Source organism: Heliangelus exortis, chromosome 10, assembly GCF_036169615.1.
Source record: "Heliangelus exortis chromosome 10, bHelExo1.hap1, whole genome shotgun sequence".
Classification (NCBI taxonomy): domain Eukaryota; kingdom Metazoa; phylum Chordata; class Aves; order Apodiformes; family Trochilidae; genus Heliangelus; species Heliangelus exortis.
Window position 1 is genome coordinate 9,597,337 of NC_092431.1, and position 25,771 is coordinate 9,623,107.

General features: G+C 39.1%; 1 protein-coding gene across 11 annotated transcripts in view; it reads left to right on the top strand.

The window, feature by feature from the left end:
* ABLIM2 (actin binding LIM protein family member 2) overlaps nucleotides 1–25,771 on the top strand; it is a 129,260-nt gene that overhangs the window by 12,173 nt on the left and 91,316 nt on the right. For 10 of the 11 annotated variants that reach the window (XM_071753419.1, XM_071753422.1, XM_071753412.1 and 7 more), the window contains exon 2: nucleotides 24,886–25,029. In XM_071753419.1, the coding sequence (XP_071609520.1) occupies nucleotides 24,886–25,029 (144 nt within the window). Of the gene's footprint in view, nucleotides 1–16,647; nucleotides 16,813–24,885; nucleotides 25,030–25,771 lie in introns of those variants that run through there. The other variant, XM_071753420.1, reaches the window with a different exon arrangement.

The window sequence follows — 25,771 nt, forward strand, 5'->3', positions numbered from 1 at the left end:
TTTTCTAATGTTTGATTTTCATTGGAAATCCTCAATATCTTACAATGATGGACATAAACTGGACCTCAAACCACGGATGTGTATGTTTCAGAACTTATATTTTGAAAAGTGTACTCCAGAATTTGATGAAACCTAAGGAATTCATTAGGGTTGTTTTCTGAGCTATTCACATGAAGCTACTGATGAAAGAGCTGTCAGCACTGAAGCCTTCAGCCCACAGGGAATGTCTGTCAGAATGCACCATGGCAGAGCATCAGGGTAAGGCTCTGGCAAATTAATTCTGTCTAATGCCTATCCAGAGAGTCTCAAGAAACCAGAAGTGCTAATGCTAGGGATGCTGACTTATCAAAGGAGTGCAGCTACGTGCAAGAGGATTAATTTTGCTAATACATGCTTGCAGTTTGTCAAGCTAGGAGGCTCTGCAGCATCTGGTGCAAAGCCACAAAAGGAGTCAAATTTAGTAGGCACTCTATTGTGGCTTTAGTCTGAAACTGACATTATTCATGTTTATGTCTTGGAATTCCTCTTTTGTTGTGTTCATCATAATCTTTTGAAACCAATTCTAAAATTGATTCCTTAAATGGTTTTGGGATCAATAATTTTCAGATTCAAGACTATATACACTCTTTGTCACAGATGGTCCCATTGAAGCATAAGAAGCTACATACTACTGTAAGAAATAAAACTTCAAGCTGTTTATTACCTAAGAATTGAAAATTAACAGAATCTGGGTTGGATGGGGGGCTTTATGTTTTGTTTTGTTTTGGTTTTCTTTCTTTTTTTATTGGATTCAAATAAGAATGTTTTAGTATTCATATAGTCATTTATAATACTACCCGGAGGCTAATTGCAATTATAGCTTTGGTCAGTCTTCTTTTGCAGACATAGATACTAACATGCATCTCCTTAAAGTTGTACCCCTAGGGCTCCCTTGTCCATGACATATTGTACTAATTATTAACAGAATACATTTTTTCTGGAAGTTAACATCTGTCTTATGTCATTTAATGCAAATGAATTGTAGATACAATATGCTAGAACATTGAAAGTTTATTTTAGAGAATAGTTCATTCATCTTGAAGGAATCAATGGTGAAGTTAAGGATACACTTAAGAGGATGTAGGTAGGAAGCAAGAAAACAGCTTTTAATTATGATTTAAATAAAACCCATAAGCAAATAGGTCTAGAATAAAATCATAAAATATTGCAGTAGGTTACTGCAGTGGTAGATTAACATACCAAAATATATGATGTGTGGCACATTTTCCACATCAGAATTAAACAAATAGCAGCTTAATGTGTCAAGCAGTTTCAGTGACATCTGCTCTGTCAGATGCCTACTGGCTGGAAAACTGAGTATTAAGGCAAAAGGTATGTGAACAGATCCAGCAGTTTAGGATCACTCCAAGGGGTGAGGGGCTGGGAGGCAGCTTTGGGCCCTTTGATGCCAGTCACATTAGTGAGATGTTTTGTCCCTTGTCTTGATGTGGAAGGAGATTCTCAGCTATGAGCTGTGTCACCTCCATCCTGCTTTCCCCACCACAGCAGTAAAATCAGTGAGTGGAATGAAGGGGCCATTTCTGATGGTTCCAAGAGGAGTATCACTTGCTGTGGGATTGTTTTCTTTTTATTACTTTTTTTTCTATATATTTTTCCCTGACATTGGGGCTACACTGATGAGTTGAACAGCTCTGCCTGTTTTGTCTGCTCTTCCCATTACCCTGGGAAGGCAGCTTCATGACAATCAAGGGATTGTAGTGTATCTCCAGGAATTTAAACAATCTTATACTTTTTTTTCCCCCCCTAAATTTCTGTAGTAGCATCAGCTTACCAGACAGCATGTATACAAGCAGAAGCAAAACCACTATGCCTGTCCCTGAGATCTATCAATTAGGCCATGTACACACACACAAAACTATGGGAGAAATCACATGCAGCAGAATCTGTATTCATAAATGAAGTTGGAGCCCCTTTTGTTACCATTTGGATTTTGTTTATGCTGTTGATACAGAAAAGGGAAGAAGAGATTTTTTTTTTAATGTTAAAAATCTTTACGCTTTTTTACAACAATGAAAACTAGAACTAAATTAAAATTATTTTAAAAACCCAAAACAAAAAACAAAAAACCAAAACAGATTGATGCATAATCACTTATCTCCCAGGGGTGGTACTTAATTTGAAACATTGTTTCAAGGCTGTGATGAAATGATGGAACTGAACAATACATCACATTCATTTGACATTAAAGTCGAAACTCCCAAAGCTCTTGTGTCAGAGTCAGCCAAAATGCTAAATGCAGCCAGATTAGCAGTGTTACCACATTGCCTCTTCATTAGGTTGCAAGGAACCTGCGTAGGGTGTAGTAGAGGATGGAACCTGGATACCTGTGCAGTAGTGCCTGTGACCCATAGGATAAGTTATTAGGTAGATTAATATTTATCATCTTCTGTAACTTTGTAAACCAGTTTGGTTCACTGTAAACCAGGTTCTTAGTTTGTTTAGTATATACATATATTTGAAAAATCAGCTTGACAATTTTGCTTCACTTGTTACTTTTATGGTGATGGAATCACCGAGGTCATTGTATATCTAATATTTTTTTTGTAGGATTGTAATGAAATTCCTTCTGAATTCTCAGAATAAATCCTTAGACTGGGCTACTGTAAATCTGAAGGAAGGCTGTGTAAGTGGAAATAGGAATATTCATTGTGACTGATAGCACTGTGAGACAATTTATATTGACATTTATATCTGACATTTATATCTGGAAAAAAAAGAAAAAAAACCCCTCAGTCAGCCCTTTAGACATGAGTGTGCCTAAAATTAGCTTGTATTCTGCTGGAATCCAATGGTGTAAAGCTACGTGTTCAGATCGGAAATGCTGACCCCCTCCAGGACATCCCAAACTCGTTATGGTAGATGCAGACAGAAAAGTTTTGCGTTGTTATTTATGGCATGTGGTGCTATATGATGGTGAAATGTGGCCTTGCAAAAAACTCTGGATGGGCAAAGATGCTGAGAGTTACAGGTGTTCATCAGTACTGAATGCCAGCTCACTTTTCCATAGATGCTAAATGGGGGTTTGGAAGACTGATCTGAGTCATTCTGCTTTAAATTGTATGTACTTGATGACTTGTGGGGATGGTCATGTTAGAGAGGGATTTTGGACAGGGCTTTGTTTTGCTGTCATGGCAGGGTCCTGCCCCTGGGATGAAGCAGAGCAGGTCTGTGGATTGGCTGCCTGGACAGGCAGAGGAATGGTTGTACCAGGAGGGACCCAGGGGATGAGGCTTCTTCAGGAGGCTGAGGGAGAAAATGGCTCATGGTTTTCATGTCCCTGCTGGTGGGCTGTAAAGAAAATGGACCCATTTAGAGGTGCCTGAGTCAACACACTGGTGGCTGGAGACATGGCAAGTTCTGATTGGGTATAAGGAGAAACAAAATTCGCAAGGATAAAACATCGGGGCAGGTCGTGGCCTTCCATCCTTGGATGTTTTCAAATTTGACCAGGACAAGGGCCTGAGGAACCTGATCTAGTGGGATCTGTGTTGAGAGGGAGGCTGGACTAGGCAACCTCTAGAGGTCCATTCCAACCTAAATTATTCTGTGGGTCTAAATATAGCATGTAGGAATGCACAACTTGACTTTGGCATGATTAAAATTACATTTGAATTGAAGCTAAAGGGGGACAGCAACGCAACACTTCTGGGGCTCTCATGCAGCAATTCCAAAAAATATAGACAGGCATATGTTTTAAATGGAAACTGTTGTTCTGAAGCATAATGATTTCTCATCTGAGTTACATGACTGTTTTAAAATAATGGCTATGTCTTGTGGTGTGCTTGATGCTTGGACATACTTTGCATGGTATCAGATTTAAATCTCCAGGTCATAAACTGAAGAGCTGAATAAATTCAAGGCTTCCATTTCTCATTCTGTGACAGATAGTTAGAAGATAAATATCTTGTACAATATACCTGAAAATAAAGACAATACATTTCCAATATTTTATAGAAGTTCTGTGTAGTAGAGTACACATCATCTCATTTTTATTTTGATATGTCATTGCTACTAGCAGGCCAATGTAAAGTATTGTCTTGATTTAGAGTTGAGGTTTGAGACTCTTACTTTCTGGTAGACTGGATGTGAAATATATAGTGAATTCCTAGATAGGAGTGGTAGAATCTCATTACTGTAAAACTGTCTGTAAAATGATTGTAAAAGATAGTGAAGAAAATTAGCTTTTTTAAAAGATGAGAGCAATTTCAAGTCTTAGAAAAAGTAAAATTTATTTTATTGCTTTTTCTAATTATGTCCATTCGTCAGTGTACAAAAATAAGTTGATATAATCCAGAGTTAGAATTAGCATATAAGCATTAGAGCCTTTGTGTAGGTCTGAGTACATTTGAAAGGTTTTGGGTCAGTAAAACAATTTAATCTTACTGTGTGCGTAGAATAATACACTTTAAAGTGTTTGTTACAATTCTGCAAATGTAATCTTACCTGTTGAAATGAATGAAAAACTGTCTCAGTAGCTTCTAGATTGATTACAATTTTTTTATTTTCTGTCTTTTCTCATTTTCTAATAATTTTGAACAGACCAAATATGGAAGAGGGAAAGCTGTAAGTCTGCTGGAGGATCCTTGGGAACTGCTTTTAGGGTGCTATGGTGTTGGCCACATAGGCATCTTATCTGAAGGACAGGGATGATTTCCAGAATAATTTCCTTCACCCTTCCCTGCTGTTAAGTGGGACTTCCAACTGGAATTGGACTAAAGAATTTGTAGATTACACCTATATAGGCATAACCATGCTAGCAGACGGTCAGTAACTGGTCTGGTGGTGTGAATTAAGTGACTGATTCAGCCTGCAATTGGAAAGAAAGTTACATTTGAAAGGATAGCAGAAAATGTTCTTAGACTAGAGGGGCAGAGATTCTGCAGCTTTCTCAAGTGCTGTAATGAATGGCACTGTATCAGTGGTGTATTTGTTGTTAAAGGTAATTACTGTGTGCATATAAAATCTCCATGACGCCATCTTAACCAAAGAATATTTTATCAAATATTTTAAATTTGACCATGAGATTTGACTTCAATACAGCTGAAATACTGTGCTGATATTTTAATGCTTTGTTAATGTTTGCACTAGTATACGCTCTACTAGTATAAGCGTCCAAAAATATGATTCATGTCTGCAGAGCAAAATCAAAGGAAGAGGCTAGAAAAAGACTAAATAGCCAATAATTGGGATAATTCATATTAAAAGTTCATAATTATATAGAAGTACTTGAAAGGGGAAAAGAGCACAAAAAGGAAGAAAAAGGTACAATGCAGTACTCAGGTAATTAATTGATCCTTGATACTACAGTGTTAGCAGCCTCCCACGATTGTTAGAAAATCTAACTTCCAAAAAGCAGTATATTTTTTTAGTGTTATTATACACAATTCTATAATAATTTGGGGGTTTAGAAAGCTATATTTTTATTTTACTAATGAGGCTCAGATTTTAACATGTTTACAAGGCTCTCATACTGTAATCACAAGAAACATTGATGAGGAGAATTAGGAGAGCTGACAGCTGAGTCAGTGAGATCTAGGGGATTCAGATGTGGTTTGCATAGGAAATAAAGAAACTCACAATCCCAACAAAAATTTTAAACAAGCACAAAAAATGGGGTGAGCAGTTATGCACTGAGGTTGCATTTATCTATCTGCATTTATTTATATGACTTCAGGTATCTCAGAGCTGGGTGTCTAGCCTGGGGGAGCCCAACCTGGAGTGGAAAGGAGGCACTGCCAGAGGACCTTCTGTGCCAGCCTGTGGTGGTGGGGGACTTCATGGTGGGAAGTTTCTGCCTCTGTTATGATAGTGGGAGACTACTTTAATGTCTTTAGTAATTTTTGGATGGTAAAACTGAAGTTTTACCTGATCTCTCTATTTATGTATTTATTTATGTATTTTATGCTCATATTTTCATAGAATGAAGAACTGAATTCTTCATTCATAAAGAGTTCCTTTAATTGTTACATTGCTGTTGGAAAAGATGCCATGTTATTCTTCACAGTGCTTTGAAAATATAAAGCTGCCTAAAAGCATTGCCATTGTGAAATCAGTGATACAATGCATGGTTTTAAAACCAGTCTGCCTTGGCTTGTCAGCAAGGTATCAGACAGTGAAACTGTGACATGATGGGGATCACCAGGCTGCATGGCTTGGGGCATAAGTGTAATGTCATTTCCAGACTGAAATTCAGATCAGACTCGTCAACTCTCAGCTCAGTGTTAGAAGAGGGACTAAAATTGAGATAGCACTGGAAATTCTAATGCTCAGTGGTACAGGAAGGTATTAGGAAGTAGGTACAGGAAGGCTAGTAGAATGGCTTTAAAGAGGTGGGACTGACTGTGATAGACAGTATGAAAAATGTTGTTAGACCTGGCTTAGTCTGAAAGCTTGGTCAAATTAAGGGTTCCTGCAAGTCATGGTGGCTAATTTAGAGGTTTATGCTCTTTGACACCTAATGTCTTGCTGGTTTGAGTAAGCAAGTTGGTTAGTCAGAAGCACTTCCAGCAGATGTCTAATTTTTCAGAATTCCAATGACAGCTGTAGATAAAATTATTAAAAATATAAGGATTGGATTGCATTAATTGCTCCTAGGCCTCTGCTTATTTAACATATTAGCCCTTACTGTGTCCTTTTTCTAGCTCTGATGTAAAAAACTGTATTGATGGGATAATTTAATCATAATTTAATCATAATTTAATCAATTTAACCTATTATTTGGCATACCCTGAGCACCTCATCATAGTGATATTCACAGTGTTGGATATCATGCTTTGAATATGAAATTGATACTCACTTCTTTCAGCTTGATCAGATTAACATTATTAGGCTATGTTTTAGGTAGCTCACTTAGCTCTATATTGACTTCCATGTTTCAAGATAGCACCTGGAAAAACAAAATAACTTCTTAGAATTCAGGCCTGTGTCTAGAGTAACACTATTAAACCAAAAAGTTTTGAAATACAGATACTGATGGTGCTTAGCTGTGCAGAAAAGCAACTCATACTAGACTAAGTTTCATTCATTACAAAGCAGAATTGTCCTTTTTTATTTCAGTGAGAACAGAGCTGTCACTCGAAATGACAGAGAGAAATGGGATGCCATAGAGAGGGTATTTACCATCTGAGTCATCATTTGCTTTAGGAGTATTTGAACCGGGAGGAAAATGATCTCTGCTTATATTCTCTTTTAGAAATAAACACTCGAAATATGCTGTGGTAGCAAGGCTCACTTGCTCTTTCTGTGTGCCACATTAAACTAAAATTGGGCTTCTCTCTCACTGAAACCATTATTTTGTGTGGCAGGGCCAGATTGTGCCCTGATGTTCCTTCAGTAGATGGTCTACAGAGCTCCCATGTTTCGCAGCCCTGCATTACCTGCCTCTTCCTGCTTCATGAGGAGCTCCAGAGCTGGTGGATGGAAAGTGTGGTGCAACTGTGTGCCCAGGAGAAGGGAGGTGTTCAAGAGAAGAATTGAAGGTGGGGAAAGGAGACAAGAAGGTGGGTCAGGAAGGAGCATTTGTGAGAAAATGGAGCACCTGATGACCACAGTCTGTTCTGTCTTCCTAAACCGTGTGTGGGTTTGGTGGGAGTGTGTGTGCTTATGGGGTTCTCACACCCAGTCTCTGTGCTGGCTATGTGTGGGAGGCATCCCTGTGGTCCTCCAGATTTGGCTGTGCATGATTTTTCCTGCTTCTATGTAATGCAAAGTGGCTGAACAGCAGTCATAAATGCATGGACCAAAACCATATATAAGTGGTTATCCCTTGCAGGGAAGGTGGAAAGGAGCTTGACTTTGCTAAGGAGGAATGACTGTGAATACAGTCTGGAAGCCATGTGTGCAGCGGAAGGGGGTGCAATAAAACATATGTTGTCATGGGCTGAGTCTCTGAACCATGATGGCTGTGTCAGTGATGGTTCAACAGACTGAGTCTTGCTTCAGTGGCATCTAGGCCAAGCAATAGCATCCTACATAATTGTTGTCCTTAGCAGGTTGTTATTAAGGACTTTAATCAGTAGGATTATTGGTAATTGAAGCAGCTTAACAGCCAGATGAAACGCCCTGTTTCCTTCCCCTTGTGAGGAGGAGTGACCTACATCTTCCTGGTGGGGCATGCAGTAGGGCTGCCAACCTCCATGTTGCAACAACTCACAAGGCTTTGCTGTATTAGGGACAGAGAGAAAGGCTTCTCTTGAGACAGAGGAAAATTAAGGCTTTTCTAATGCTCTTGCAAAGGTAGCTGGTGCTGACCAAGTCTCGGCTACAATTTTAGATTAATTGTATGCATAGAATGTGAGGATTTAAGAGATTCAGTCCCAGTGAAACTGTAAGCCAATTTCGATTAAGAAGGTCACTCAGAATGGTTTCTTTTGCTTTGTCTTCTTGTGACTTGAAAAGCATTCTTTGGTGTTTTCCTACAGCTCTATTTTAGTTTTCCTCCTTGGTGAAAAGAAAAGAATTTCTGAATCACCATTTTCATCAGACAATGCTGCTTTTACTCACAGAGCCGTAGAACAGTTCTGGTCCAACCTTTCATGGGAGAGGGAGCCTGGATGAGATTATCGAGCACCCTTTCAAATAGCATTTTGAAAACCTCCCTCAGTGGGGATTCCACCACCTCTCTGGGGAGGTTGTTCAAATGCATGATGGCTCTCATTGTGAGAAATTCCTTTCTTGTATAGATTAAACATCTCCTAGAATAACTAGTACTTGTTGTCCCTTGCTTCTCCATGTGGCTTCTTGTGAAGAGAGAGCCTCCATCCTTTTTGTAGCTGCTCTTTAAATACTGCAGTAATGTGATGAGGTCCTCTCAAGGCTGTTCTTCCTTCTTTTACAGTGAGTTCAACCACATAAATGTAGGCAGTATCAAAGACTGTGGCAGCTCCTGTTTGTGCAATGGGACCAGACCTTGGCCACCTTTCCCTCACCTCCTCTAAACTAAGGTCTCCATGCAAAAGCAACCTAGGTGCAGAGGCTGGATGGGGACAATCAGACTTCAGCATCTCCTGTCCCCACAGTGCCCACATTCCCACTATTGTTCCATTGGCACAATGAAGATAATTTGTCTGTATTTCAAGCCTGTTGAAATCAGGCGAGTGAGGCTAATGTGGGATTTTTCCTCCATCCTTCACTGAATTGCATTTCTGTACATTACCTGGCAAAAATGGTGTGCAGTATCTTCATTTTATAAGTAAGATACAATTATATCAGGTAATGTTGCTTCTTGCCCTTTTCTCTGCATAAAGGCAAATGCAAAGCTTCAGACCAAAGTATTCAATTTGAAATAGCACTCATTTACTGTCTACAGTAAATGTAGACTACTTGTATTCTACTTACACTGAATACAGTGGTGGTTGCAGATTAAGAAATCCAAAACTCAGTCAAAAAGCACGTTGTATAGATAGCTCAAAAATGTATCTGTTGACTGTAGAACTGTTGTAGAACTGTGCCAGAAGTAGCACAGAGGCTGTAGGCTCCTGGGTTGTGTTTGTGTGAATATAACACATTTCCCCTATGAAAGCAGTGTTGAAGGGTAATTGATTGCAGAAAATGTGTGGCTGGAATGTGAAAAGGGAGGCAATGTGCTGATGTATCTGATGGGCATGAAGCACAATTAGATTTGTATGTGTGTAATTGAATCTAAGAAGACATCCTCATGCTGTGACAATTTCACCAAAATTAACTAATTTGCACCTGTGTAAGGCAGTGTGACTTTAGCACCAGCAGTTCAATTATGCCAATACCTATTGTTAAGGTTTGAGGTAACATTAAAATTTATTTTTGTTTTGGATCCGTGAAACAAAGTCCAATGGTAGAAGGGACAGGTGCAAGCAGAGTTTGTTTGACAGTTGAACCAGGCAAAAATACAGAGTCAGGCAAAAGAGGGAGAGAGGAAAAGAAGATAGAGAAAAATGGAGAAAAAGGGTAAGAAAGGGAGAAGAAAGAATGAGAGAGAGAGAGAGAGAGAGAGAGAGAGAGAGTGTCACCACCAGGGGCCCAGCTATCCAGCGAGTTTCTTCAGGATGGCGCTGATCCTTGACAGGGTCTGATGCAGAACGGCGGTGGGTCAAGAGATGACCAAGCAGCCACAGCATGGACAACCATATATACCCCTGAGTTCCTTTTGTTCAGCTGTCAGTCAGCTGCCACAGAAGCCAGGGTCATTGGCATCAGAGCCATTGCAGACAGGCTCACCTGAAGGGGCTTCCAGCACACAGCTCTTATCTCTTTCCAGTCCCCACTCCCCACTCTGTTCCAGCCCCCTTACCCAGGTACATCAGCATCAGTACAATCAAGGTGGCTTCCTCCACCCTTGCCAGGGTAATCATGCCTGGAGGGGCATCCCAGCATTGAAGGCCCTCAGAAAAGGGGAGTAGTCTCCACCCAGCCATTAGTTCTTTGTTCATATCTCTTTCCAGGTATCACCCCCTGCTCAGCTCTGGCCAGTTCAGGTCCTCCACCCTAGCCAGGGCTATTCACTTTAAAATTGCTCTTTTGAGACAATTTCAAGTCAGTGAGATCAGACTCTCACACTTATATATATCTGAAGTAATTGTATGATTGCAAGAAAACAGCTAATCACTTCGTAATGCCAAATTAAACAGAGCAAATAAAGCCAGGAGTTCAGTGTAACAATGTAGAGTAATTATTGAAGACACTTTTATACGCTGTAGAATACAACATAAAAAAAGAGGCAACTTCTGGAAAGGTCCTTAAATTATCATTTGCAATCCTTGTAGAAGCACCATTTCATATAGTGTTAGTGGAAAATTAATCAATTATAATTTAGTCAATGAATAGAGGTGCTTCATTGTGGTTTATCTAGCAAAATGAACTACTGTGTTCTACATTATTTTATCTTGCTTTTGTTTTTTTGGTGTTGCTGTAACAAGCAGGCATTGTAATTATTATTCTGTTGGTACCAAGGACTGGAAAGAGAAATGAGCCATGGAAATTCCTTTTAAACAGTTTTTCCCTGGTTCGAAACATTTGCTCATTTCTTAGCCAGGGAATGTGCTTGTTCCCCTCCTCCACTCAGTGACACAGATGAAACAAATACCAGCATGAAGAGTGCCAAGCAGGGGTGCAGCCTGTTCGGTGCCACAGACCTGGGGAGGGTAAAAACTAGCACTGAAATGCTCATTTCTGATCTAGGGTCATGGCTCTCCATAGCTCAGTGCCCTAAAGATGAGGGAAGTGGCAGGAGTATGACAAGTAACTGATGAAGATGCTAGAAGTGATTTTTGGTAAGCCAGGGGGCTACAGAACAGTAATAGACAGGGTACAGTGACTTTATAAAAATAATGTTTTAAATTTTGGAGCTATTTATGCTGTAACTGAGCAATAAAGAATATCAATTTAGACATACTCCAAAAAAACAACCTTGTTATAGTTGTGGCATTTTGGACACGAGTCTTTCCTTTGACTCTCAGGGCTCTTAATGCTTAAAATCTTCCATTCTTCAGGGGTTTTGTATGTATTCATTTCTTTTCATTTGCCTTTATAAGGCACCTCCAAAGTTAATAGATTCAACACAAGATGATGAATCTTTTTTCTAACCAGCATCCATCCCACATTATCATTTGATAAATTTGTACAATAGGTAGCTGCTGATTGCAGAATTATGTCCATGTCTGTAACTTTTCAGACATTGAGCAAAACACTGAAGATTCTTTAAGTTTATCTAATTACCCAGTTAATACTTCAGTTTCTTCACTAAGCACTCAAAAATTACATTTTACATAAATCCAGATCATTTAAATGGTAATTGTTTTAATGCAGAACAAGAAGTAACACTGTGTATTGCTTTTCTCTTTGTGTGCATGTAGCATCAGCCCACACATTAAAATACATCCCTAAAAACCTGCTCCATGCATTAATTTACTCCCAGAAGAAATACCCAAAAATGACTTTGGCATTTTTGTAATGTGTCTCATCTTTCTTGCACCATTCATGATTCACTAAATGTCAGATTTGTATTGGAGTTTAATTCCTCCTGTACTAAAGGATTTTGTTAATGAACTTTTCTAACTTTCACGCCTACTATGTGCAATTTTTGGCCACAGCAACTGACATTTGTTGTCTTTTTCTGCTTCTTAGATTTCTCCCTTAAAGTGTTTGGCTCAGATTTTGTGTTTTATCTGGCCAGCTCTTGTTACAGTGCTGTTTCTATAGCAGCCAGGATGCTTTTCCTTAATGCAATACATCCTATTATCCTGTTCACTTTCCCAGCTTACCACCAGGTATTCCACAGACAGTTTACGTTTTCCCTCTCACTCTCAAGTTCTTTCTCCTATTAGTCTCTTGTGGTCCATGACCTTTTAGAAGCCTTTATGTTTTGTTAATTGCTTGCTTTATCCTTATTACATGTTGGTTTTTCTGCTCTAAATGGCACATGTCAGACTGTCACCAGTACTTGAGCAGATCTTTTCATACCTGATGTCTACTCCATTTGTTACTGGCCATCCCTATCACTTTCCTAAGATAAGCAGGTTCTCTCTGGTGCAAGTGGTTACTGAAGGCATGGTTGGGTGACTCTGCAAGTCCATTGCCAGCAGGAATGGGATTGATGCAAGAGGGTCTGGGCAGAATGTTGGAAGACTTAGGTTTAGTTGTAGAGACACCATTTATCCAGCTCTGTTAAACCTTTAACCTTACACTGTTTTCACCTCTACCATATGTTCATACTCTCTGTTTGGATTATAAATTCCTGAAGGCAAGACAGTAGTATGAACTTTTTTGACCCAACCACTAAGGGATACATGAATTCAATTAGTAAATGATGATAGTTAAAAGGAAACAGGCTTTGTAATTTTGTTTTGTCCTAGTGGTAAAGTACTGCTAAAATCTGTATCTTTGCATACAGATATATACTTAATTTTATTCCATTTTTGTTTGTTTCTTTGGGATAATATTATCCTCAACAAAAAATCCAAATTAACACTAACCTGAATCATAACTACTGTAAGGCAAAAAGGACATGCAGCAGCACTACAGCTTCTACGACTTAGAAAGAAAGATCTTAAAGGTTACTGAGAAAAAATTGTGGAATATGATTTCTTATATTTTCCAGCAAAAAATGTTCCAAGTAACATTCACTAATAATTTTTTTTATTTTTTAGTTAATAGATTTTTTAAAGGAAAAGTAAATATCTTAACCTGCATTGAGGCTGGATTCCATTTGCTATTGAACAGCCTTATCTGCAGTTGATTAAAATTTAGTGAGTGACTTAACACCCAGGGACATAGAATTGTAAAAGTTTGGAAGAGCCTGGGTTGGAAGGGACCCATGAGCACTGTTGAGTCCAGCTCCTGATTTCACACAGGGTAACCTAAAATTAAAGCAGTGTGCAGATCCCAAGCAGCATGAGAACTGCTGTATATAAACAGGTACATACAGGTAGTATATTGCAAAGTCCCTGGACCTCACATGTTGTTTAGCTCTGATTTTTTAAAAACACTTAATTAGAAAGTACTTGATATGGTATAGTGAATAAAACCTTTCTTCTGACACATTTCATAAAATGAATAATTGTTTCTGAACATTTTCAAAGACAGAATATGGAAAAAACTCAAAATGGTTCTAGTAAGGTGCTGTGAGCATGGAAGAACAGGACCAGGGTCTAGCTTTGTATTGTCACTTTCAGTTACTGTTGCCATTCATTGACATATTTAACTTTTACTGGGAAGTGGGGAGTGAGTACAGGAAAAAAACATGGGTTAATTAGGAACAGATTTGAAATCTTTAAAACCTGCAATTTACAACATAAGGTACCATAGGCTGTAATGAGTTTGCAGCCAGCTAATCCATTTCAGTGTGGCCTTAATTTATTTGTAGGATGTCTGCTGGCTGTTTGCAAAGGTGTCAGTGATGTTTTGACTTCAGTAATGTAAACAGAGGATGGCTGAGGGGATTGCTGTGGCTATCAGAACTTCACTTGGCTCCTCTACTAATTCAAGTACCTCATCCTTTTCTATAGCAAGGGCAGTGTTCTGTTACTATCTTTAAAATAGGGGAGCTGCAGGTGTTTTACTTGTGTTGATTTGAGAAACCAGGTTAAAGCTATTCTGCTTTCTGGATAATTTGTAGCAGGAGTGTCAGCAGGAGGTCTCTCAGCTATCTGGCCTGTGCTGCTGTCACTTCTGTCACTGCTGTCACTTGTCAGGCTCCCCAAGACAGTCCATCACACTAATGAAGTGCAATAGTGTCACACTTTGTGCCCAGGAGCCCATGAGTGGTGGTGGAGTTCCACAGCAATGCCCTCAGAACCCTCTGAGCTCTTTGAGGAGGATTTTGCCTTTGCTGGAGCCAAGTGTTGAGACCACAGGAGAGTCTCAGGCATCACACCTGGAATTGTAAATACAAGTTAATACACTGTGTGATTGCATTACAATTGTGTAGCTTCAGGATGGGGTTTATATAGCATTTAGCCCTGAAAAAGAGAAATCTTGGCCAGTGAAGTTTGGAAAAGCTGTGCTAGAATGAAAGCACTTTCAATTTTCCTGCCTATTAATTTACGTTCCTTCAGAGCATTGCTATTTAGCAAAGTGACTTCTGTGTTTCTGCCAAGCTGAAGTAGCTGCTGGGAAAAACTAAGTAGGCCAAATCATGCAAATATCTGGAGAGCTGAGCCAGGGTGGCTGATGGTGATCCAAAGGAGTGAAGGGATAGATTTTGCCTCACAGAGACAGCACAGCAGTATAGAAGAAAATAAAAGATTGCCATAGGGTTTTAGTGCCAGAAGTCAGTTGCTGCAAGGTAATGCATAAATAAGAGTATTTATAAGTGGAAAAATGCAAAGTTTTGATGCAATGTGCAGAAACTGAGATCTTCAGATCTGCTCTCTGAGTCTTGGGCTGTGTCAGACAAGGGCTATCTAAAGTTATAGACCATGTCTGGCATGGCCCAGGACAGTGGTGTACCCATCAGATGCTCTTCTGAAGGAAGAGCCCTCAACTGTCCTTAGAGAAATGGTTGTTCTATTTCCACCAATCCATGCTCAACAATGTTTTGTTTTGTATCCATTACAAAATGTAAAGACATTTTCTATAAGCATTAAACCAAAGGGAAATATTTTAAGAGCTGGGGTGGTTGACAGGCATTTCTGTAAATCTATAAACTATTAGCTGTTTCTGGCTTCTCACCATGAAATATTTTCAAATTTCATCATAACTGGTATAGATGGCTTTTAAGCATTGATGCTTTCTGTTTTCAAAAAAATAAAGTGGAGGCTTCTTATTACTCTAGTATTTTTAGCAATTAAATAATATTGAGCTTGTAAGAGATTAAAAAAATAGAAATTAAGAGCTTCACAAAGCCATAAAGCTTCATTTTTTCAGAAATAAGGAAATAAGCTCCCCACCACCACCACCTTTTTTTTCAAGGAAAAAAGCAGTTTTAAGAAATTGTTTTGTGATGGTGATTGAAAGGTATTGAAATTTACGTGAAATGATTTGGTGCTGACTGTTAAGTCATACATGCAGATTGGATTAATTCAGTAGATTTTAATATGAGCCAGTGCAAAGTAGTCTTCAACCTGCATAGCAGAGCAAACTTGCTGTGCATCTTGTGCAGTGCTACACAAGCTATGTTGTTTTCACAGCCCTCCCTTGGCAGCATCAAAAGCTGCTGAGTCCTGTTTGCACATTTACACCCCTGAGTAATTTGTTTGCTGAAGGAGAAGAAAAAGCTGTTTCTTTGCTGTTTGTAACCAAGGAGGCAATGACTGGGTAAAGGATGGTGAGCAATGGCAGGGGTGAGAGTGTTGCAGATTTGGTGAAGCCTGCAAGGAAAAAAAAAAATCTGCATTGTAGAAACGGAGGATGCCATCCTGTTTCTATCCCAGAACTTTAATCCAGATTTAGTCAGCTTGTTCTCTAAGCCATCAGCATCATTTCTATTGCACGAGCCACATTACTAACTTGATATAAATTGAGCAAAAGCAAGTGAAAGCTGCAGATTTTCAATTTGTCAAGTATTCACATGATGACTGGGCAAGCAAGTATTGCTTAAAATAGCTCTACACATCTCTGTTATTCCAGTGATGTGCAGTCCAACTCCATATGAGCAATCAGGAGAGAGATTTTTGCCTGCCAGGAATCTCAGTGAGTGCCTTCAGGAGAGAGATGTCCTTGCTGCATCTCCTTCCAAAATCAGTGCTGTGCCCTCCTGCACAAGGGGGGGAAGGGACCACCTGGGTGGGGGGAATGGCTAGAGAGGTTTCCCAACTACCTCAGCTTGTATTTTTGATTTTGTGGCTGAGCAGTTTGCAGGTTTTCCTTCTTTAAGCCTTTCCCTCCAGGTGCCCAGCTTCAACCTGCGGAGGGTGTCCCACTGTGGTCCTGGGTCGAGGGTTGGATCTGATGATCTCAGATCGTTTCCAACCTGGCTGATTCTGGGATTCTGTGGCTGGGGAAGCTGGCATCACCTGATGCAAAGACAGCAGTCGCTGGCACGTCCCATGTGCACTCCCTCTGGGACCCTGCCAGCAGTGGCCTACCCTGTGGACGTGACAATATTTAGGCTGCTGCAGAACACTATTTTTACATGGTGGGGAGGTGTTGGCTCACATCCCGCCTCGGCGTGGGTGCTGCAGGAGTCATCTGACCTCCCTGCACATTGGCATCGGAGTGCTGGGTGACAGGGTGACACTGCTCCTGCTCCAGCAGAGCCACCGCCACGGGAAGCAGTGGTGCTTCTGGTGACATTTCCCCTCTGTAAGGGAATCAATGCAGGAATGCCGGAAGATACAGGTACAGTGTGATAACTCCAGGGTTTGGAAATCCTAGACCTGAAATGACTGCTTTTCGTTCAGAAATGCAGTAACTAAATCACAGATACTGTCATGAGAGTATTTATTCTGTGTTTATGTGGAAGGGCAGGAGAATGGAGGAAGACGGTGGGCATTTTTTTCTTTTAATTATGTTTCATATTCCTTTAATTTTATGTATGATGCGCTGGAAATTACAATGATACTATCACTTAACTGACTCAATTTGAAAACTTTCCACATTTTATTTGATCTAAATTGACTTTAGACTTTAAGTTGGATTGTAATGAAAAAAACCCAAACCTATTCCTTTATGCTGTTATATTGGAGTTCTGCTCTTGCATTGTTTCTCATTGTAATCCTGCAAAACCTGTATAAAGATATCCTTCATATTGCTTCAGTAACAGTTCTTAAAATTCAGCAGGGAGCTTTACTAACTGCCTTTGGATTTTTAAAATATTTTATTATAATACTGGGGGCAGGAGGTTAGCTCATGCTAGGCTCGCTTATGTGATTTGAATTTTGCACTGAGCATATGGTAAGATCTGGAGCTCTTGTGCTGGTTACTTGTGCTGTGTTACATCTCTTAATTATGGTTGTTTTGCTCCTCATTGCACTTGATAGCACCTCTTCTTTGTCTCTGATCTCACAAACTGTAATTAGCAGTGAAAGCAGAAGTTGTTTGAGTTATTCTGTGTGCCTGCTGTTCTGTATTAGCTGTAGGTCACTGTCTTGATTATGATCCATAGGAAGCGCTGGAAAAGGCATTCAATCCTTTCCTTAGTGCCAAAGAAAAGGCCCTGTAAGAGCTATTCATAAGCAGTAGAAGGAGATATGGAGTTCAAATAGAAACATGATTTTGGAAATGTCCCATTTTGCATTTTTTAACTATATTAATATATTCCATTAGAGACCTGTTGACCTAAAGATTTATTGAATTTGCTGCATTGCATTTATAGGAACTAAAGAAAGGGGTGAGGCAGTAATTCTGCTGGGCTGTAGGAGCCACAGCAGGAGACTTTGGAACAGTGACCATTTCTGGGTGAGCAGCCAGACCCACTCATTGCAGAAAAGCCCCTTTGGAGAAGCTCGTGTGTCCTGGCATGGGGACAATGTGGCCCTCTGCATGGCCAACTGGAGGGCTCCAGGGACTACATAATGGGGACATTACAGGCAAAAACTTCTTTAGCTTTCCCATTATCTTTGTGATCTTCTTTTTGGTGAGATGTATGGAAGAAAAAGGCATTGCTTTATAATGAAAGGGCACCCTGAAGAATGCAAATATGTTTGACATGGCTTTTAACAACAGCTGCTAATTGAGAAATAAGGTAAACCTGGTTACCACTAGTTATTTAATGTGCTGTTGCAGAACTTCTGTTTCTAACACATATGGTCCTTGGGCAGGTTTAATGCCTGGATGGATGGGGAAGGCTTATGGGGTCCCTGCTTCACTATCATTCTTTTTCTCATCCATTCTTTGGAAAGAAAGGGTTTCAGGCCCCCACAAGTCTCCATAATGAATCACCAGTTCTTAGGAAAAAGTAAAGATACCAGTCCCTTATCTAAAGTAAATTTATAGCTCACACCCATGTAGTTCTTTGAGCACCATATGTTTCACTGTATTACTTATTACTGTGTTATATTATCCCTACCCCTATGCCAGCACTGGAAGAACGCCTGTTGCCTGTATTTACCACACTGACACGAGGCTGGGAGGGAGCAGGGGGCAGAATCCAGCACTTAAAGCTAGGAATAATTCTTCAAATGGTATTTGGAGGCACTTAAATACTTGTTTCCTTTGCTTTCATCTGGCTGTTTTTAAATCCAACCCCGAGGGCTTTGGCTGAGAAGAAACAAAAAGAGTTTGGCAAAAACCCAACTTGAACTCCAGACTAATTCCAGTCGGAGTGCTGCTGCACTCATCTGCCTCTCCTTTAATCCTGCTCAGAGAAGACTGCAAATTTAATTCCCCTCTGGGCTGCTGTGAACCACACCCTCCCCAAATCACTTAATGCAGCATTTCCACAATTAATACTTTTTTCTGTGTCTCAAATACTTGGTGAGCAAATGGAATTTGGGTCTTATATTTGTTTGTGTATTTTGATTTTCAGTCACCATCCCTACATATTGAGAAAGGTTTCAGTGTCAACACAGATAATTTTTTGCTAATTCCTTTATGCAGAATAATATATGTCATCAGAGCTGTGCATTTTTGTCTCACAGTTGGAGTGGGGCCCGTGTCTTTGTTGAAAAATAATTATTATTATGAACTAAGCAGCTGATATTGGCAATTTTAGATGTTAATGTATTTTTGCTCAAACTGGTTCCATCTCGATAAGTAAAAGTAATGGGTTATGAAGAAGGATGCTACTGGTGAATTTATTAGGGGAGCCAGTAGTGCTGATAGTTGCTAACGAAAATTGATGTAGTTTTCTGCTGATGGAGGATTGGTGTTGAAGACGAATGATATTATATATGTATGAAAATATGTCTGAAATGAAAGACTTGCACTTTTTAATCCAGCCTCAAGAATAGGATTAAAAACCCACAAAAAACAACAGCAAACAAACCCCAAAAGAAACCCCAAACAAACAACTAAACCCAAAACCTACAGCCAAAACACAGAAAGAGAGGAAGAGACCTTCCCCAGCACCACTGGTTTTTCTTTTATTGTTATTGTTAGGCTTAACTTCTGCACTGTTCAGCCAGGAACCTTGGTGTGAGGAATTAGCACTTTCCCTGGATTGAACGTTAATTTGGGCGATGACAAAAACTTGTTACTTAGGAATATAATATTTGTTCACTTAAATGCTGTATATCCATTCGGAGTACAACTTATGTCACAGGACTCTTTCATGTCTGTGTGAAATATCCCAGAGCAGATACCACCTGTCAGACCTGGTGTTCAGCTCGGGGGCCTCCAGCATGAGGCAGACATGGACTTGCCTGAGTGTGGCCTGAGAAGAGCTACATAGGTGATCAGAGGGCTGGAGCACCTCTTTTGTGAAGATAGGCTGAAAGAGTTGGGGTTCTTTAGTCTTGTGAAGAGAAGGCTCTGGCAAGACCTTATAGCAGCCTTTGAGTAACCCAAAGGGGTCTAGAGGAGGAAGGATGGGGAGGGACTCTTCATCAGGAACTGTAGTGACAGGATGAGGGGTAATGGCTTTAAACTGGAACAAGGTAGGTTTAGGTTAGACATTAGGAAGAAATTCTTTACTGTGAGGGTGCTGAGACACTGGCACAGGTTGCCCCGGGAAGTTGTGGATGCCCAGTCCTTGGAAATGTTCAAGGCCAGGTTGGATGGGGCTTGGAGCAATGTGATCTAGTAGGTGGTGTCCATGCCTATGGCATGGAGGTTGAAACTAGGTGATCTTTAAGGTCTCTTTCAACACAAACCATTATCAAATTCTATGTTTCTAATATTAATTTGTGTAATTTGGCCCTTTGTCATTTCAGTCTTCTGTAATATCAAGAGCATTATGTCTAATAAACTTATTTTTTTATTCAGAACAGGGTTAAATAATGTGGAGTAAATGGGATATGTGACCTTTTTTGTGTCCATATATCAAACAAAGCAGGTGAAATTTTTTGAGCTTCATATTTAAAGTTTGATCCAAGATTGTATATATGTTCTTAAGCACGACAACTTTTTTGTGCTTCATTTCTACCTTTGTAACAGCTTCTATGGGTCTTTATGCTAAGTTAAACCAAAAGGCACCAACATGGAAAAAGCATTAGGACGGACTCCAATTCTGCAGCTTCTGGACACCTGTGTCTTCAAATCTATAATGTACCAAGAACATTTTTCTCGTTTGGCTACCTGAAGCCTGATAGCTGAGAGTTTGGACCAGTTCTAGACAGGACCTTATGGCAGGGGCTTGATTTTCCTTGGTAATTTGCTCCTAGCAGAGAGACGATGAGAGTGAGATGACATTTTCTGTCTCAGGCTTCAGAATGGACCTTGACCAGGGACTTAAAAATATTTTCCATCAGCTCATCTTGTTCTGCCTCCAAAACACTCTTGTTTTGGCCAAAGCTTGTCCTCAACCCTGATACTTCCTCCTGCCCCACACTGCTACTAAATACTACTTCGTCTAGTAATGCCAAGGGAGCTGTGTTTATTCAAGGGGGGATATTTTTTTGATACTTTTTTTGACCACAAATTGTGGATTTCTTAGATCCAGTGTACCTTTCACAAAATCCATCTCTCTCAGCCTTTACTCCAAAGCACTTCTAATACCAAAGTGCTATTGAAAACCAACATATTTCGTCCTGTTCTTTCTTTTTATCTTTATAAAAAGTCTTATTTTGTCTGCAATTTTCCCTGAACAAATGAGCTCGAGCACTACACACCAAAAATGTCAATATAAAGAGTTGAAGTTTGGTGAAGTTATAAGCACACTGAAAATACCATTCCACAGTTGCCGTAAAGTTAATAACAAGTGATATCACTGTCCTCTCTCCCCCATGAACTTAGAGCAAGCCTATGTCTCAAGCAAGCAGTATAGAAGTAAATCTGAGGAATGTATCTTATTTGATAATTTGTTTAACAAACCATTGCTAATTCAGTTAAGTCCTGCTTTGTCCAGAACTACATATTATCTACTGGATTCCCTGTTGGAGAGTTGAGTCTCAACATCAGAAATATAGGAGCACTGGGCAAGATCATTGGCAGTGATATCCCCAGCAGACAGTTCTTGTACACTGATGAAATGCTAGGGAAAGTGTTTGAGAGTTCCTTTCTTGCCAGTTTTTGCCCTTGTCAAAAAGTATGTGCAGTCAGATCTCTTATGGGTTTAAGGATTGGTGGAGATTTGCTTTGGCAGAGTCAAATGCAGGCTGGGAAAAAGAGAAGTTGGAGAATCGGGCATTAACTTGCATTTCTGTTAAGAAAAGAAGTAATTTTAAATGAAGGAAATTTATCATTTAATTAAATTCTTCATTTATGTAAGCTTTTAATTTATAATAAGCTCTATTGTCAGTTATGATCATATGAACAGTGTTGGATCATTCCATTCTATCAGTAGTTCGCTATTTCACTCATCAAATGTGTTGCTCTTCTTCTGCTGCTTCAAAGACTCATTTTGATACATAACAGCAGAATTCTGAAAATTGCCAAATGAAAAAATTATTTGAAGCATGAATTGTAATTTTAAGTTACCTGATACAGTTTGCCAAAAATTTGTCATTAGCTGCAATGCAACATAAAGACCAATATATTTTAAAATATTCAAACTTAAATTTAGATTTAATTAATTATATCATTTTCTTGTGCTAGATAAATGGATAAATATTTAAAACTGTATTTTGAAATGCAGTTTTATAATAAACCTAAAGGTACTGGATATCCAGCGGGGTTTTGTATGAAATATTGATTAGCTTAGTTCTAAACTGAGAGGAAAGCCAAATAACTATCTGCCTACCATGCATATTTTAAATTTGATTTGCTTTACTTCAAGATTAATGGAAGAATTCCAAGAGAATACTGTATCTTTTCCTTTTTAAAATTCATTTTATAGCTGAGTTATTGTCGTCTTAAATCTTGATCTACAAGATCAAGAAGGGAAACAAATGCACTAAATGGTCTTGTCCTAGCTCTGAACACTGAGCACCTCGTGTAATGTGAAAAGCAAAACTTTGTGTTCTGTCACTTGGCAAGCAATTTTCAGTTTGCAGCAATTTTCGCAATTGTTTTACTGTTCACAGTAAATTCATGTAAATGATGCAATTCATGATTCTGAATTTCTGCTGCTTTGCAAGAAGTCCAACCTTGAGCTCCCAGCTGTAAGAAAACAAACAGAAAATAATTTTTTTCTGGAAATGTGACATTATTTTCACTGGAGGGAAAGGGGGTTTGTTTGGTGTGGAGAGAGTTGTCTTTGGGGTCTTCAGCTGTGCATCTGGGTTCCATGCTGTGGCTGGGACTTCTTGGCCAGGTCACTGTGAATTAAATGCTACAAATTTAATGCTTGTTAGTAATAGTGGAGGGACTGAACTTTTTAAAGCCATAGTTACAAACTTTTAGCAGCTACTCCCTGAAGTATCTTAGGAAAACACTTGGTTTCAGTTTCACACAGCTTTCATTCTTTTACAGGGTGGGCAGTTTGTTTCGGGCAGGTTACAGGAAAGAAAAATTCTTCTATCAAAAGTTAAGTATTGCAAAGTTTCTCCCTTTTCTTTTAGGGAATAAGGCAGACATTCACATTAGTTTGAACCATGTGTGCCGTTTGCTCTGTGTAAATTTGAGCATCTGCCTTTTTATTAACTTCTAATTGCTTGTCATGCTGTGTTGTTTTTATTGAAGATGTTCTTAATTATAGCCAGGACTCCAGTAATAGCTCCCGAGTTCACATTGCCTTGAGCAGGATTTTTTTGGCAATTCCACATTGTGTCATTTGAGCAGACAATGCAGAATGCTAATAGGTGCTGAATAGTGGCTACAGGCAACTCAATGCCACAAATCCCCTTGGGGGGGGGGGAGGAAGGTCTCCACACGACAACAACAACAACAAAAAACCCCACCAAAATAAAAAAAAAAACAAAACCCCACTTAAAAGTGCTAGTCTGAGCAAAACTTGGAGAAACTCTCCTGGACGACTGGGTGGGAGGCTCAGCATCTAGTTGTAATACTGACTCCTTGATGTGGAAAGGCCTTTTGAGTGAAGGTATAGACATTACTGTTGTTTTGTTGTTGTTGGGGCTTTTTTTAATTAAAATCTATTTTCTGGAGGTTTTTTATTTGGTTTTTTTATTGTTGTTGTTGTTTTGGGTTTGTTTGCTTGTTTGTTTTTCTGAAATATCAACTCTAATACAGCAGGAATAGAAATAAAGATACTGGTGAATCGTAGTCTAGCCCAGCCTCTATAATTTATTTAACTTGTTACAGCAGTCCCATACAAAAATTTCTTTCCCAGTTATTTTTTTCACTGTTGTTGAAACACAAGGGTTACATAGCAGTGGCATTATCCCTTGACTGAAGTCTGAAGGGAAACACATCTGATTCCAGTTAAAACTTATTGTATTAGCCTATGAAAAGTTGCTCTAGCCTGACTGGTTGGTTGGTAAATTTATTTTGAAGGTAGAACTAGGAAAAAACCAATTACTTTAAAGTAAGCAATCCAACCTTAGAATAAGCATGACACATTACAGAAGAAGAATGTTATTAAGTATGTAATTTACTTAAAATGCTTGATATATTTTCCTATTATTTGTTCTTCACATAAGGAAAACTCAAATCTATTGAATTGTAATACAGCCTCTTTACCATTAACTGCCCTGATATTTGCTCTCTAAGCTCCTCAGTACATTGTGGTAAACAGTTGGTGCAAATACTGCAGCAGAATCGTAAGAATAAGGTCATATCCCACCTGTTCCACTTAAAACATTGGGATTCCAATTTAAGTCGTTCTTGTCAACAGCCTGATAAGTGCTATTTCTAATTTAAATCACAAGGTGGCAGCAAATTTTTAAGTCCCTTTATATTTTACTAAAATAGATAAATTTAGTCTCTTGAAATCATGGTTTTCTTACAAAGTGACAGCAGCTTTTGATTAATCATTCGATGTATGTGGTATTTACAGAGAATTGTTTGAGAATTACGAAGTCAAAAAATGTACAGAGGTTTATTTCTGTCTTAAAATCAATTAAAAAGGCAGTTAGCTTGAACTTTAAACATCAGTACCTAACTGTGTAATAGTTACTAAATCCTATTAAGTGCATTTTGAATAAAATCAGTAATTTTCTATAGTCTTTGATTTATTGAAGAGAAAATTCAGCAAAGCATTTTTTGGAATTCAGGCAGAGTCTCCCAAGACTTGATCATGTGGATATTTGCAGACCTGACCTTTGGAAGTTATGAAATGAGAAGCTTGACTCAGCCTCTTTAACAGATCTTTTCTTCTGTGCTGGCCAGTACCAGAAGTTAAAACTATTTGATTCTCTTGACCTGTTTTGTCCCAGATTTTAATTGTCATTATTGGTTGGTCTTGCTGAAGTTGGTTCAATTTCAGTGATGTATCTGATGGCCTTTAAAATGCTCTTTCATTTTTCCTTGCAGTTTCACAACCCCAGGCTGTACATAGCCAACTGGAGAAGCCATCAAGTACTGCAATTCTCTGCAATACCTGTGGAAACCCATGCAAAGGAGAAGTTTTGAGAGTTCAGAACAAATATTTCCATATTAAGTGCTTTGTTTGCAAAGGTAAGTGTGACAGCTGTTCCTGTGAGTAGGAACATGGTAACACTGGGCATGGGACTTGGTCCTGGAAACTTCACGAACATTTTACAGTGCAATCCATGACTGAAAGGATTTACTGTAAACTATGTGAGTGTTTGCTGTAAGACTGTAAGAATCTTTAATCCTAAAACTGGTGTATATTTTAATTATTGTAGACCTATAGAGTATACTATAGAGCTGAGACCTGAAGGAGAACAGATTGGGAGAACTGGTAGTGAAATTCAGTGTGGGGTTACAGGAGAATTAACATTTAAAAAGAAAATCAGACTGTATCCCTTTCCTAGCTTTCTAATGGATGCCATGAGGAGGGCCATGGCCACATCTGTTCAGACTTTGGTTTGTGGTGTTTGACTCCCAGTGTGACCCTCTGTGATTTTTTTCATTTTTGGGGGGAGCTGCTTGATTTGCTTCAGACTGGTGCCTTGTGATATAATATTGACACACAGTGAATGGCAGAAGGATAGTCAAGGAAGCAGGGAATCAACAGATCACTTCTCTAGTTCTTGCTTGTTTGAAAGATTAGCTGGAAGGTGCTAATATCTAATTTGTTTTGAACATTCAAATAATTTATTAATATAAAAATAAGTGATCTGATGTTTACTGGACAACTTGCTTCATTATTAAGCAGTACTTCAAATGACATTTATGGATCCCAATAACACAGCCTAGAAAATATGAACATGGCTCTGGTCCCAGCTGTATTAAT